At 38.0% G+C, this 16,271-nt stretch overlaps 2 protein-coding genes across 4 annotated transcripts; one reads left to right on the forward strand and one right to left on the reverse strand.

Annotated features, from left to right (window-relative positions):
- Positions 1–153: 153 nt before the first annotated feature.
- Positions 154–4,625, reverse strand: LOC306858973 (ragulator complex protein LAMTOR4). 3 transcript variants are annotated; one of them, XM_079399788.1, is made up of 5 exons: positions 4,507–4,625; positions 4,276–4,419; positions 4,012–4,092; positions 3,282–3,399; positions 154–2,706 (listed from the first exon to the last, which is right to left on the reverse strand). In XM_079399788.1, exons 2-5 carry the CDS (start codon positions 4,300–4,302, stop codon positions 2,609–2,611), a joined length of 324 nt encoding a protein of 107 aa, XP_079255914.1. In that variant the 5' UTR covers positions 4,303–4,419; positions 4,507–4,625; the 3' UTR covers positions 154–2,608. The 3 variants fall into 3 exon arrangements, with proteins under 3 accessions (XP_079255914.1, XP_079255916.1, XP_079255915.1); XM_079399790.1 differs by having other exon boundaries at positions 4,300–4,419; positions 4,507–4,593; XM_079399789.1 differs by having other exon boundaries at positions 4,300–4,593.
- On the forward strand, positions 4,567–7,419 carry LOC306858972 (V-type proton ATPase subunit F). The gene is made up of 2 exons (XM_079399787.1): positions 4,567–4,890; positions 6,580–7,419. The coding sequence occupies exons 1-2, from the start codon at positions 4,733–4,735 to the stop codon at positions 6,779–6,781; spliced, it is 360 nt and encodes a 119-aa protein (XP_079255913.1). The 5' UTR covers positions 4,567–4,732; the 3' UTR covers positions 6,782–7,419.
- Positions 7,420–16,271: the final 8,852 nt, after the last annotated feature.

Below are 16,271 nucleotides of genomic sequence, written 5' to 3' on the forward strand. Positions count from 1 at the left end.
ATCGTCTATAAATAAATATGCATATGATATAACAAACATGAATCGAGCTGCAAAAATATATTATTCACTGCTTTCACTTCGTTTGTTGTGGTTAATGCTGTTCTCAAACTTGAACAGTGATTATAGTTACTGTAGAATAAGACTGAAAAGAGTAGGCTTTCAAAATCATTTAATACACACTCAATATGTTATGTATGTAACAGTGATAACAGTGATTATAGTTACTGTAGAATAAGACTGAAAAGAGTATGTTATGTACTCTTACACCACAACAACCGTGCATTTTATGGCATTGTATGCTAGTTAGCCATGTTCCTTTAGACAAAATATAAAACCTTGCTTTTTTGTATCATATTTGATATACAGCAGTATTTTTAATCACTCTACATTTGCATTGAACGTGCTTTAGTGATTCAGTTCATAAAAAAAAAAAAAAGTTAGAAAACTATCTGTTTCAGTGTTTTCCAGAATTGTGGTAGCATAAATAACTCACAGCCATACCTCAAACTAATTTTGAAACAGTTGTGTGATTTATGTATTTTAAATAGCCTATAAGTTGCTAACATGCTGGGTAAATCTACACTAAAACTACCACAAAGTTTAGTGTACAAGCTTGATAAATGGGACAAAAGTTGTAGTCCTTTAATAACAACTTGTTTAAAGAAAAGCGACAACAACTAATAGGTTTTTCTTTGTTATGAAATAACAAGATCCCTGATACTAACGTTTCTTATCCACACTCAGCTCTTCACTTTCCTCTTTCACTTCCATATGGGCCTGTGAAATGAAATTATGAAATATTCAAAAACCCACCGACACCTCTCAAACCTCTAGGTCTAGGAAGTACATTTCTTTTTTTTCTGTGTTTCTGTAAAAATAATACGGGAATATTTCACATCAGAAAAAGAAAAAGAAAAAAGAAACCTACATGAAAATCTAATATCAATTTATTATCAAGTGATTTGTGTTATAACATCTGATACTTTCTAGTAAACTGTGCACAGTGGCACTGTTTTGAAAAGCATATCCCTTTGGTTTTATTCAGTTACAGGAAGTTGAACTGAGAGAGGCAGCGCTGTTTGTGTTTGCTAACGAACAGGTCCTTCCCAATGCCATGACAGTGAGTGACCTGACAGACAAACTAGGCCTCTGGATCTAAAAAACCATTGAACTATTAAGAACAGAGAATTGCTAAAAAGTGCTTGAGCAGAAATCAGATGCAAATAACATGAGATGCCAGACGTGCGTTGTAGTACAGGACATGTCGAAATCCTCTTTGCTTGTTTCAACTTCACATTCAGGACTTTGTAATCAGTTCCTGTTCTAACGCACTTTTCTGTATTTTCCACCCCATTTCTTCTCCTTTGTCAGCCATTCCGTATATTATTTTTTTTAAAGCCTCATCATCTTATTAGTCATTTAACCTTGTATAGTATAAGTATGTTTTGCTATAAAACAAAGATTAAAGATTAAGGTAAGTATTGTGCTATTTTAGGGGTATACAGGGATAAAAGCATAAAGGAATTGTGAAACAATGAGTAAGATTAGGGATTTCTAAAGCATATCATTCCAGACTAAGAACAGGAAAACCAGTTTTCTTCTAGTGTATGAATGAATATTAAATATTTTAATATGCAGTAACTCATTAAGTCAAGATTATGACAGACATAAGCACTTTTGTCAATTCAGTAAAATAGTAAAAGAAAAACTAATCTTGGTCTACATTATGCTCATGAGTGGAATCCTTTAAACGTGTGTGTATATATATATATAATTCTGTTTTTTTTTTACTTTATGCATGGTAAGCCCATGACAGACATACCGTTTAAGCTCTAAAGGTTATAGTACAATATTTTATTATATGTAACCACAATTAATTCAAGCCTTATTTTCTACAAACCAAAAAAAAAAGAAAGTAAAATGCATAGTACTTTATTTAATATATTATTGTTAATGCAATTATTCAAAGATGTGACTTCCAGCCTGTTAATTGAACACATTTGGAAATAGACTGCAAGATACATTCAGTGCACTTAAATTTCTGCTTTCACAGATCCCAGGGAAAATAACATAATATTACAACACCTTACGCTAAGACTGGAATATGAAATTTATAATGAAATGATAACAGCCAGTGTAACATTGTTGGAGAAAATCTGCTTCCGTGGCTAATGCATGTGTTTGTATACATTATTCGAGTCTATTATGATTCCTGCATAAAAATAGGATAGTCCTAGAATGGTTTGAGTGGGTTAAATGTACATACACACATATAATGAACTCCAGTAATACCTTAAATGTGACCACTCAAGCGTAAATGGGGGCTAAAATATTGATAGCATTTACTCCTGCATTAAAAGACATAAGATGAATCCCTTATCCAGTCTGTAAAATTGTAATCATACAGGAAAAACACATCAGCTTACTCTGATTTAGGTCAAATACACCTGACACCACCCCCAAATCGGTGTAATAAAGTATTTTACAAAAGAAATCGAGTGTGATTGTGCTAAATATTAGATAGTTGTAATGGCTGGGTCATTTCAATGTGAGGGCACCATTTTGAGCTTGTAATAATGGGTAAGATCAGTCCATATTGTCCTCTTTACTACACAATAACAGGTTCCCGCTGGTTGTTCTGCCTTTTGACTACAAAAACTTTCTGTCCAGAGATGGTCACAGCATAAACATAGTCTTCGAACATCACTGTAAACAAAAAACATAAAAAAAATAACATCACAATGAAGTTTTTGTTTACATAATATACGTGTGTACTGTGTAAATTTATTATGTATATATAAATACATACACATGCAGCACATATTTAGAAAATATTTACATTTACATATATTTATATTAATATAAATTATATAATGTATAAATGTATTTAATATATAAACGCAACTTTTCTTAAATATACATGCATGTGTGTGTATTTATACTTAATATATAAATATACACAGTACACTCATATATTATGTAAACAAAAACTTTTATTTTTGATGCAAATAATTGCGATTAATCGTTTGACAGCACTAATAAATAAAAAATATATAATGAGTTTAATGATAGCTGAAAATAATGCAAAATATATAAATATATGAAATATGTGATAATACAATGCAATCATAAATGAAAATATATGAAAACGCAAAATATATAATTTCTTAATTTTCTCTTGATATTAGGATGAAAAATTCTAAACAAACATTTCTGACAGGCTTTAAGAGATTCAGTTAGGTGGGATGTAGAGGTCCAGGTGAATTATATATGTTTCTTACCTGACATGCGTTTGAAAGGGGGCTCAGCTGTCCCATGCAATCTGAAACGACAAGCTGTTCTGACCATCTGCATGATCACTCCTGCTGTGTGCTCGTCATTCTCCAGCTCTCCTGCGGACTGTAACAGATAGATAGATAGATAAATCTTGTCCTATCTATATCTACCTACCTATATACATACATACACACACCTACATACACACACCTACACACACACGCACGCACACCTACATACACACACACACATTGGTTTTTGTGGTTTATGGGGACTCTCCATAGGCGTAATGGTTTTTATACTGAACAAACTGTGTGTGCTATTGCCCTACACCTAAACTTAGCCCTCACAGGAGACTTTGTGCATTTTTAGATTTTCAAAAAAAACACCATTTAGTATGTTTTTTAAGCCTTTTGAATTACGGGGAGATAGGCAGTGTCCTCATAAAGCACCTTCTTATTGTAATACCTCTGTCATACCCATGTCATTATATAAATTTGTGTCCTCATAAACCACATAAACATAACACATGCGCACACACACACAGGCACGACACACACACACACACACACACACACACACACACACACACACACACACACACACAGGCACGACACACACAGGCACGACACACACACACCTCAAGATTCTTTTTCAACACATTTCATCTCATTATCTCATTATGGTTGCAATATATGATGAACTTTACTGCACATGAAGTGTTTAATAACTTACCGCAAGTACACCTTCCTCACTAACAACCAAATACCCAATCTGATCGGGTATTCTCTCTAAACCTTGGGTGAGAGCGGTGGTCTGCAATTCAACAAAAGATAATGCAGGAAATAAACATTAGCAGAGCTCATCTGGCAAACAGTTTCTTTTAGCCTAACAGTTACTGTTTTTTATTACATTATTTATAATCTGTATCACTTTTATGTTTTCCATACGCATGCACACACCATATTCATCAAAAGGAAAATTAAGCTGGACGCATACCCCCACATTTAAAATGATTTTTACCATTTTTTCAGCAGAGCAGATGAATTTACACTGTTGTCTTCCCGTCACACCCCGCCTCACGTGACTGACAAGCAAGCGTCGCGTGTTTATAGCGTCATATCACAAGGTAGATGGATTTTCCTGTAACGTTAAATTTGACATCCCTTATGTTTTTATGCCACAACACGTGATAAAGTTCTCAAAATATTTGGAATGTTTTATAGTTACAGAATTCTGCCAGTGTTCTGCCAGACTGTTATCGCACTGAATCTGATTCAGGATCAGACCGCACACGAGCGGCACTGACTCCAGATCAGATGTCTGTATAAAGCACTCAGGGTTTAGTCAGAGCGGAAGTGCAGTAGTCAGCTGATTAAAGCATATGATCCTGCAGGACGGAAAAACATTTCATCCATTCGGTCTGTCATTTGAGCAAATATAAGAAAAAGACAAAATGCCTGGAAGGGGGAAATTAATCGCCGTTATAGGGGATGAAGACACATGTACCGGATTCCTCCTCGGAGGGATCGGAGAGCTGAACAAAAACCGAAAACCCAATTTCTTGGCGGTGGAAAAGGACACCAGCATCGCCGAGATAGAGGAGACCTTCAAGTAAGAGACAGGATTTGAAATTGCTGAAGGATTTAAGATCAGATATTACTGTGTGTGTGTGTGTGTGTGTGTTTATGTGGTTTATGAGGACACAAATTTGTATAATGTGGGTATGACAGAGGTATTACAACATGAAGGTGGTTTATGAGGACACTGCCTATCTCCCCGTAATTCAAAAGGCTTAAAAACATACTAAATTGTGTTTTTTTTTTTAATCTAAAAATGCACAAAGTCTCCTGTGAGGGCTAAGTTTAGGTGTAGGGCAATAGCACACACAGTTTGTTCAGTATAAAAACCATTACGCCTATGGAGAGTCCCCATAAACCACAAAAACCAACGTGTGTGTGTGTGTGTGTGTGTGTGTATACACTATATTGCCAAAAGTATTGGGTCACCCCCTTCTAATGAACATGTTTGACTACTTTAGTCATTTCTATGAGAACAAATCTTACTGTTAAAGCATATAATAATATTCTAGGGAATTGTGTGCTTCTAATTTTATAGCAACAGTTTGGACAGGACCCTTTTCTATTCTAACATGACAGTGGCTCTGTGTATAAGGCACTGTTCAAAAAGACATGATTGATTGAGTCAGTGTGGAAGAACGTGACTGGTCTGCAGAAAGCCAAGTCCTGATCCCAGCTGAACACCTCTGATGTGACTTTAAATGCAGACCTTGAGCCAAAAACACCAATGACTTGTATATAAGGGTACAGTCATTTTAGACACGTCCAAAACTTGCAACAGAGATGGAAATACAATTTTTAAATACATGAATTATGTTTCCATCTTTGTTTCCACAGTTTTGTTAGTGCCTTTTCTGTTGTAAAGAAGGGGGTGTCCCAACACTTTTGCCCTTATAGTGTCTATACAAGTCATTGGTGTTTGGTGATGAGTTTTTGGCTCAAGGTCTGCATTTAAAGTCACACCAGAGGAGTTCAGCTGGGATCAGGACTTGGCTTTCTGTAGACCAGTCACGTTCTTCCACACTGACTCAATCAATCATGTCTTTTTGAACCATGCCTTATACACAGAGGCACTGTCATGTTAGAATAGAAAAGGGTCCTGTCCAAACTCTTGCTATAAAATTAGAAGCACACAATTCCCTAGAATAGTATTACATGCTTAAACATTAAGATTTGTTCTCATAGAAATGACTAAAGTAGTCAAACATGTTCATTAGAAGGGGGTGACCCAATACTTTTGGCAATATAGTGTGCGTGTGTGTATATATATATATATATATATATATGTGTATGTATGTATGTGTATATAATGTTTTTGTGTCAAGTAATAGGGATATAATAGATATTATATGTCTAGATGAAGAGATGCAAAAACCTCTAAGTGCCATTTGAAATTCTTCTAAAATGAGCATTTTTCTCAGGCTTCTATGTTCAGTTATTTCACTTTAATCGAAATGAAAACAACCTATTAATTGCCATTAAATGTATTGCCATTAAAGTGCCATCACAGAACCTACACATAGGAGCCTGATAAAAATGCTCATTTTAGAAGAAAATTTAGAGGCTTTTGCATCTGAACTCTTCATATATGTCCCTATTACTTAAGCATTTAGACTTTTCAAATAATCACATTTTGACCTAGAATAGTAGTTTACATATATTTATAGTACACAGGTAATTTTTTTTACTTGAATATTAACATTAATTATATCTTCATTTCCAGGAGTTTCCTGGCTCGCAATGACATTGGCATCATCCTCATCAACCAGTTCATTGCAGAGATGATTCGTCATGCTATAGATGCCCACATGGAGTCAATCCCAGCCGTTCTGGAGATTCCTTCAAAAGAGCATCCTTATGATGCCTCCAAAGATTCCATCTTGCGACGGGCCAAGGGCATGTTTTCAGCAGAGGACTTCCGATAAGCTGATACCCCTGTGGGATCTCGGGCTGGCCTTGGCAGGTGTGAGAGTAAATGAGTTTAACTTCTTGATCTCATCCATCTTGCTGAAGCTGGAACCCGTATTAAAAAGATTAAATAATGATGTGTTGTTACTGTGATGTTCTGTGACTTTTGCCATTCCCAAGTTTGAAGAAGAGGAAATTGTTTGTCAGTGCTCCTAATAATAATTCTTTAAAGTTATATAATATAATTAATTATATTATACATAATAATGGCAAAAAAGGATACGTGTTATTTTACCCCTTGTGCAACAGACATTATATACCACAAGAAATTAAGTTAAAATAATTTATTATATAGTACTATCTATACCTTTTAATATTTAAGTTCTATCATCTCAAAGCTGACAATATTGGACTGCTAAGCCACTGTTCCGCATTTAAATCGGTCTCAAATAACTTAAAATGCTAACTGGACATCTTTGGATCTCTGACATCTGTAACTGTAATGTGATGTGCTATAAATGCATATTTTGTCATTGTATTGGCTGTCACTTTGAGCACTGCAAAGAGCTTTAGGCTACATTATATGATGTGATTAAATGTTAACTTATGTCTTCAGAACTGTGACTTGCAGTTTATTAAAAGAAATGGAGTCTGACACTCTTTTGCTTTTGTGTGATGAATATCTGATGTCTAAAAAAATATATTATTTTACAATATATTTGTATATTGTTTTACAAAATATTATTATACAATAAAAATATTTTAAAAGCCAAAATGTTAATCAAAACACTTATAATAAATATTAAAAGCTAATAAAAAAGTATTTCTTAATGAATTATACCACATGGATTACAAAAAACCAAGGTGAAAAGTTAAATTGAGTTGAAATATATTTTGTTTGGCAAAAAAAGTAAGATACACATTAGGATAATCAACCATGTGTTAAAAAAACACATGACGTAATAATCATAAGAAATGAGAAATTAACTGCTTTGGTGCTAGTTCCTGGAAATCATATTATCACTGTGTTGTCACACACACACGGAAGTCTAACTGAAACCTAAAAACTGATATATCTAAGTTTACTGTAGGTCTATTGTGAAGAGAGGAAGTGATTTATCTTTCTGTGGTTTCTTACACAATTACTATCAGCTCCCAAATGTTTTCAGAACATTGATAAGGTCCCAACACTCTTCTACCCCTGTCTTATTCAAGGACAAAACCTACTCCAGCTTGTGGGAATCACACACAAATCAGATCCCTAAAAGATGAAAGAGCTTTAGAATGATGAGGGAGTTGTATATAAGCTTAAATCAGCTCTGATCTGCTTCATTCACATTGACTGTGTTCAGTAAGTCAGTGCTAGTGATGAACAGCATGATTCTTGTCTGGACTCTCAGCTTTCTGATCATCAGCTACACTCTTGGGTTTCCCATGCTTAATGGCACAAGGTAAGATATTTTCATGCATACCTATGAGTTATGGGTATATTTCCACAAAAATGTAATATAAATGTATTCTTTTCAACAGTGTATCTTACATGGAGACTTTTCCAAATGTTACAGAGAGCAACTCCACAGAATATATTAAGACCAATCTGACGAACAGGTATAGAAATTTTGGAATCCCATAGAGTCCAATAGAATGCTAAAACAATTCTCTCATCTAACCCAAATGTTTTGACTTTTCCTATATATCTGAAATAAGTATACGAAAAAGGCCTTTCACGTAAGTCATGCATTTATTTATTTAAAAAAAAAAAAACATGCATGCAATACAAATATTATGTATGTGTTAATGTGTAAACTTTTAACTGCTTATATAACAATGATCACAATAAATTTTCCTTGTATTTAAAAATAAAGTGTGTTAGTTAAAGGTGTTAACATTTGCATTTAAAATAATGGAATCATTCTTTACATTGTAGTGTATTAAAAAAGTCGTGACGTATTGTCAAGTATGGTGACCCATACTCGAAATTGGTGCTCTGCGTTTAACCCATCCAAGTGCACACACACAGCAGTGAGTAGTGAACAAATGCATGCGCACACACACACACACACACACACACCGTGAACACACACCCGGAGCAGTGGGCAGCCATGCTGCAGCGCCCGGGGAGCAGTTGGGGGTTCGGTGCCTTGCTCAAGGGCACCTCAGTCGTGGTATTGAGGGTGGAGAGAGCGCTGTACATTCACTCCCCCCACCTACAATCCCTGCCGGCCGGGGACTCGAACCCGCAACCTTTCGATTACGAGTCCGACTCTCTAACCATTAGGCCACGACTTCCCCAAATTAGTAATTAATTAGTATTAATTAGTTCATAAAGGGTAATTCACCCAAAAATTAAAACTAGCTTGTTATTTACTCACCCTCAAGCCATCCTAGGTGTATATGACTTTCTTCTTTCAGACGAATCCAATCGGAGTTATATAAAAAATTGTCCTGGCACTGCTAAGCTCATTGCAATGGGTGGCTGTTGCTGTTCAACAGTCCAAAACACATTAAATAAAGAGCGTGCATGCATAATAAAACGCGCCTCACGTTTATCCATATGCAATATGCATATTTCAAATGTAATAAACACTTTTCTATCACTTCTGCTAATGTATGCTGTCCTTATAACATAGCATAAAGACAAATTGCACAAAGAATGCTTGTTTTGTTCATAATCACACTGATAATAATTATATTGTGTTTTCGGCCTCTGTTAGACCACACTAATCTAAAATGCCAAATTAAAATGGATGCATTCATGACAGCTTTTATTAATCACACAGAAATCAAATCTTAAATGACTAGTGAAATGTCACCACAAAGAAGAACAAATAACTTCCTGTCTCATTATTTCTGTGTCATTTTCTGTATCACCTTTTTTCTTTTTGACACAAACCAGATGCACGACTCGTATTACAGCAAATGGCCTTTAAATAATTTCTTTACTGACAAAAGGACAGAATATTTCATTTTAAATTCTCATTCAGTATTTCTTGGTGCCTGAAATTCTCTCTTTTCAGCCGAAGGTTTTGTCCTCTGTCCACTTGTTCCTTGTGGAACCTGGGGTCAATGCTACAGACTGGAAATGAGATTGCTGGGGACATGACCAGTGATCCAATGGGAATTGGCAAGAAGTGAAGCATTATCCTGAATGATCAAAGATCCAGTGGTGTTTTGATTGACTAGAAGAAGTTGCACTAATGAATTACAGTGAAGTGAAATGGGATTTATTTAGGCATGTTGTGTTTCAGCAAGATACACTCAGAATCATATTGTCTTACAGTAGTGTTGTGATGTTTCTGTTTTTATTTTACTGAGAATAATTATAGTGAATTTTTTTTTTTTATATAATTTTAGTAATTTTTAGTGAAACCATGCCCATTATATGGAGAATGGAAGAACATCATATATTGCAATTTTTATTGTATGTGTATAAGTACTCGTTTTGTTCAGTTTGCAGTTGGTTATTGTGTGGTTTGAGTGTATGTTTCGCTGTGTATTTCTGTTTGTGGATTAAAGACTATTTAGATTAAATTACTTTGTCTTTGACACTTTTTGTCATTGTCATCTGACATCTAGAAGGTTATCTCATTATTTCTCATCTCATTATTTGATTATGTGAACTAACATTATGTTAATTGTCATCATAGGAGGCATACGGTATATGAGAACTGATTATGAAAACATTCCCAGTTCTGTAAGAGGGACATTCATAGGCTATACAACACTATTGAAACTCATACAAAATAGCTTGGTTTGATGTTAACAAAAGATATGGCACAATGTTCTTTCTCAATATAAAATGTTAAAAGCAAACTTTGTTGATAGACCTGTTAAGTAAACAAATATCCACACACATTAATTCCTCGGACTGATTCATTTATTATATGTGGTGACTTATTTTCTCTCTTTAAACTACAAAACATTGATAATGTCTAATCAGTCATCTCTGTCTGTCTTTTAAATGTTTGTCTCTTTTTCAAGGACAAAACCGAAGCCTGTGGGAACCACACACATATATGCTTAACATAAAGAGCATTTGAATCCTCAGAGAATTAAATATAGTTTAACCCGCTCTGATCTGCTTCTTTCACATTGACTGTGTTCAGTAAGTCAGTGCTGCTGATAAACAACATGATTCTTGTCTGGACTCTCAGCTCTCTCATCCTTAGCTACACTCTTGGGTTTCCCATCCTTAGTCACGCAAGGTAAGATATTTTGAAGCTTGTTGTCCACAAAAACTTCTACATTTATCATAATTGTGATGTATTCATTTTCATTGTATCCAGTGTTGGGGAAAGTTACTTTTAAAAGTAATGCATAACAATATTGCGTTACTCCCTAAAAAAGTAACTAATTACGTTACTTAGTTACTTTTTATGGAAAGTAATGCGTTACGTTACTTTTGCGTTACTTTTTAAATATGAGCAGGGCTTGATTGTTTTTAATACAAGAAATTACATTAATACAAATGTAAAAGCCCTGTATCTTGTGAAGGAAAAGTAAATTCACGTCTGTAAAGTAAAACTCAGGATAAGAAGGTTTAACACTCTTCGGCAATAAAAAAACAATGAAGCACAATTGTTAGTTTATCTAAAGTCATTTTTGCTTATTAGTATGGTTGAACTGGATCATCAAAGGTCAGCAGCAAAGACATTGGTTTATAAAATGGGATTAGATACATTTGTGTTGTTTAACATATTTAATTATTGTTGTTTGCGTCATATTCTGAGTTTGCATTTCACTGTTTTAATTCATTTTGATGAATACTAAATCTGTTTTTTGCGAGTGGGATGAATTAATGCATTCACATTTAGTCTAGAACTACAGTAACAGCATGTTCACACAGCGCACTGTCAGTCAATAAATGGGGAAAAAGTAACTGGCGTTACTTTTTTGAAAAAGTAACTCAGATATTTTCTTGTAAATGAAAAAGTAATGCGTTACTTTACTAGTTACTTGAAAAAAGTAATATTATTACGTAACTCACGTTACTTGTAATGCGTTACCCCCAACACTGGTTGTATCATATTTTAAGACTCCAAATAAAGTTCCCACAAGTGCTTTTGTTTACTTGCATTATTTCATGCTGAATCATTTGAACAACATTCAGTCAAAAACATAATTTTGAGTCCACCAAACTGATACCAAGTCATGTATTTGTGTCTTGATTTGTGTAACAATTTATAAGCTCAAAAGGGAATTATATATACATAATTACGATTAATTATGATTAATGACAATTATTTATATCGGCTGCCAGTAATAACTGTCGCAGAATTAAATTGCCATCAGCTGATCTTTCCGTCCAGCGAACATTCAGTGTAAGTTCGTATCAACTCTAAGAAAGGGTATTTCCTTGGCCACAGAAAATACTTTCCTATTAATGCATTAGAGCATTGTAGCAAGTGTCAAAATCGTAAAGGGACATTAATTTGCAAGGCAGAACCAGAAACTCATGTAATTTGTGCACAACTTTTATTAACTAAACACTAACGCAAACTAGTCTAACAAACAAACAAATAAACAAACATACATACGTACAATCACTCATACATGGGGAAAGGCTAAATTATAGTTGATGGATGAAGCCATCAGGAAAACCAGAGAATGCAGTTATGGAGAAAGTAATTTAACCACCTGAGTAAAACCATCAGCACCATTTATAATGGGGTCTATAACTTATACTAAACCTCTGTTTCGTTTAGTTAAATGTTATACTTGCACCGGAATGCAGTCTCAGATGAAAGTCTTAATGGTTTCAAAGTTTTGGACTCCCGATTACGTTCTTCCGGGTTGAAGAGTGATGAATTCCAAAAATGTTCTCAGGTAGAAATGTTCTTCCAAGTTTTGAATGGAAAAGAGTTAAGAAAGAGATCATGCTGAGGTCCAAGGAGCTTGGTTGAATGGAAAGACAAGGCCGCAAAGGCCTGGTACAAAAACTTAGAGGGTCAGAAAAAGTTCTAGCTCACATCCTCTTAGGATCTAACAAAACCGCAGACTGCTTGGCATCTCTTATGTGGGAGCTTTATCTGCTATAGGGGTCACACCTCTGGGGTGTCAAATACCCAATGGAGACAACAGACAACACTGCGACCGTTGCGTATATCAACCGGCAAGGCGGTTTATGCTCCCTTCGCATGTCGCAACTCGCCCGCCACCTCCTCCTCTGGAGTCAGAAGCATCTGAGGTCCCTTCGTGCCATCCACATCCCAGGAGTGTTCAATCGGGCAGCCGACGAGCTGTCTCGAGCAGCACTTCCAGGGGAGTGGAGACTCCATCCCCAGGTGGTCCAGCTGATTTGGAGTCGGTTCGGAGTTGCTCAGGTAGACCTGTTTGCATCTCCGGAAACCACCCACCGCCAGTGGTTCTACTCCCTAACCGAGGCAACGCTCGGCACGGATGCACTGGCACACAGCTGGCCCCAGGGCCTGCGCAAATATGCGTTCCCCCCAGTGAGCCTACTAGCACAGACACTGTGCAAGATCAGGGAGGACGAGGAGCAGGTCTTGTTAGTGGCTCTATATTGGCCCAACAGGACCTGGTTCCCGGAACTCATGCTCCTCGCGACAGCCCCGCCCTGGCCGATTCCTCTGAGGAAGGATCTGCTTTCTCAGAGACGGGGCACCCTCTGGCACCGGTGTCCAGACCTGTGGAAACTCCATGTATGGTCCCTGGATGGGACGCGGAGGTTCCAGGTGACCTACCCCAGGAGGTAGCACTCACTATCGCTTCAGCACGTGCACCGTCCACAAGACGGGCCTATGCTCTGAAGTGGAACCTGTTCATCGATTGGTGTTCCTCTCACCATGAGGACCCCCGGAGATGTTCGATCAGAGCCGTGCTTTCCTTTTTGCAACAAGGGTTGGAGCGTAGGCTGTCCCCCTCCACCCTTAAGGTTTATGTTGCTGCCATTTCCGCTCACCACGACCCCGTAGCGGGGAAGTCGGTGGGGAAGCACGATCTGGTTGTCAGGTTTCTTAGGGGGGCTAGGAGGTTAAATCCTCCTAGGCCTCCCTCCCTACCCTCTTGGGATTTGGCATTGGTGCTAAGAGCCCTACAAACTGCCCCCTTTGAGCCTTTGCAGTCAGTCGAGTTGAAGCTTCTCTCTATGAAAACCCAACCCCTGACTGCATTGGCCTCGATCAAGAGGGTGGGGGACCTGCAGGCACTTTCGGTCAATGAATCGTGCCTTGAGTTTGGGCCAGCTGACTCCAGTGCAACACTGAGGCTCCGGCCCGGCTATGTGCCTAAGGTTCCTACCACTCCCTTTAGAGACCAGGTAGTGAACTTGCAAGCGCTGCCCCTGGAGGAGGCAGACCCAGCCCTAGCTTTGCTCTGTCCTGTACGTGCACTGCGACAGTACGTGGATAGAACTCAGAGCTTCAGGACCTCAGAACAGCTCTTTGTCTGTTACGGAGGACAGCAGAAGGGGAAGGTTGTCTCCAAGCAGAGGATGGCCCACTGGATAGTGGATGCCATCACCTTGGCCTATGAAGCACAAGGTGTGCCCTGCCCACTCAGGTTGCGTGCTAACTCCACTAGGGGTGTCGCATCTCACTAGCAGACATCTGTAGAGCTGCGGGTTGGGCGACTCCCATTCGCTAGGTTTTATAGCCTACGTGTCGAACCGGTTTCCTCCTGTGTTCTCATCTCAAACGGGTAGTGGCACTGAGAGGCCCGGCTCAGAGTCGGCTTGCGGCGTCCTTACGCCTAATAGAGTTCCTTAACCAGGCAAACCCTGTCGAGTCCTCCAGCACTCCGGCGTCCGGACGTGGCGGTGCGTCCGGCGCCAGGCCTTTCAGCCAATGAATTCTTGAAATCTGGTGTGAGGCTAGTGCCCATATGAGAGACCCTGTCTGGATCCCATATGTGTATCCCACGGTATACTTATTAGAGCCGTGTTTCCCCTGGCAGACCACGTTCTGCCATCTCTAATGATGCAGCCTAAGCCATCTCAGAGACTTCCATGTGCTATAGGGCCCTACGGGGTTACTTCACATCTAAATGTCACTTAACCCCCTCTGGGAGGAGGTGACTCCGCAGTATGCCTCTTCCAAGCGGAAGGGCACGCTTCCCAGTGTTATCCAAGTCCTACTGGTGGGTTGCTCAAGGAACAACAGTAGTTGACCTTCTCTGTGTAGAGCCCGGTCCTATCGTCTGCCTTATAGGAAGGATCAGGAGGCCTACACAGGGCACTGGAAGGGGCAGCTTCTGTGGCGCTTTGGTAGGGATCCCAATTTCGTCGGTCATCCGACGTGACTCGGAGTGACCGACTGAATGGTAACATCTCGGTTATGTATGTAACCCTTGTTCCCTGAAGGAGTGAACGGAGACGTCATGTCCCGTCGCTACAGTCGCTGTACCACCGCTGAGCTGCCGGGTCACCGGCTCGGCTCCTCAGCAAAAGCATGAATTAATGCGGTGCACCTGCTGCCTCTTATGCTCATGCTGTGATCAGCGGCAGCTGGATGCAATGATCGCATGCCAATGTCCATTGGCTCGTTTAGTTACACTCGAAGTCGATTGGTCTCTCTAGGCGAGATCCCAATTTCGTCGGTCATCCGACGTGACATCTCTATTCCCTCCTTCAGGGAACGAGGGTTACATACGTAACCGAGACGTTTCACATTCACATGAGTAGCTCAGTTTATTCTATAGGAATAACTATTGCATCCAAATGTAAGCTAATATTCATGTACTTCACTGGGGTGAAAGCCCAGGATGCCGATATGCTGCTACCTGTGCCATGCACAATCTGGCTGACCACTAGACTGGGGATGAGAAAGCAGGGGAGAGTACAAGTGACCCATGGGGGCCTGGAAAAAAATAAGGGTTAAACGAGGGTTACTTATTTGCCTTGCTTTGATTCACAAGTGCTAACTTTCAATAGATATTTCATTACTCATGCAAAGAGAGTAAATATAGAAATGTGTGTTATCAACACATTGCTCATGTCATCTCTCCACATCAATGAAGAATACAATCATTCTTATTTCCATCCATTGACTCCTTTTCTTTCATTTGAAAATAAAATATGATCAGTATATAAGAAATATGTTGCCTGTTTTATCATACATAAAATATGGCTAAAAATAAATGGGGGAAAAAAATAAACTATAAGTAACCCAGTAACCCAATATAGGTTTCATTAACAACTATTACCCCCTAAGTCAAAATCTATTATACATACAGTTTATATATTTTAAGAAGTATTTCAATTACTTACAGTGGCAAGGGTGACAAGCCTGTAAGAGTCTTCTACTATCTGCAGGCATAACACGTTCAGAAATGTATATTTTATGTATTTTATTTTATATGCAAATTGAATATTTAAAACAGTTTGCAATTATTATGTATGTGTGTGTATCTACGTGTATGCATGTGTATGAGTCTGTGCATATTTATGTGATTTATGAGGATGCAAATTTGTATATTGACATGGGTATTATCCTGGTATAACAACATAAACGTGTTTCATGAGGACATTTTTTCCTTATATCTTTAAAA

This window comes from Barbus barbus, assembly GCF_936440315.1.
Source record: "Barbus barbus genome assembly, chromosome: 39".
In the NCBI taxonomy this organism is placed as follows: Eukaryota; Metazoa; Chordata; class Actinopteri; order Cypriniformes; family Cyprinidae; genus Barbus; species Barbus barbus.

Bases quoted from the DNA above. Each gene is read 5' to 3' on its own strand.
- LOC306858973 (XM_079399788.1), bottom strand. From the start codon at position 4,302: ATGGTAAAAATCATTTTAAATGTGGGG. The intron at 3,400-4,011 runs GTAAGTTATTAA...TATCTGTTACAG, and splicing joins GTGAGGAAGGTGTACTTGCG to TCCGCAGGAGAGCTGGAGAA. The intron at 2,707-3,281 runs GTAAGAAACATA...TTTTGTTTACAG, and splicing joins CCCTTTCAAACGCATGTCAG to TGATGTTCGAAGACTATGTT.
- LOC306858972 (XM_079399787.1), top strand. From the start codon at position 4,733: ATGCCTGGAAGGGGGAAATTAATCGCCGTTATAGGGGATGAAGACACA. The intron at 4,891-6,579 runs GTAAGAGACAGG...CTTCATTTCCAG, and splicing joins GAGATAGAGGAGACCTTCAA to GAGTTTCCTGGCTCGCAATG.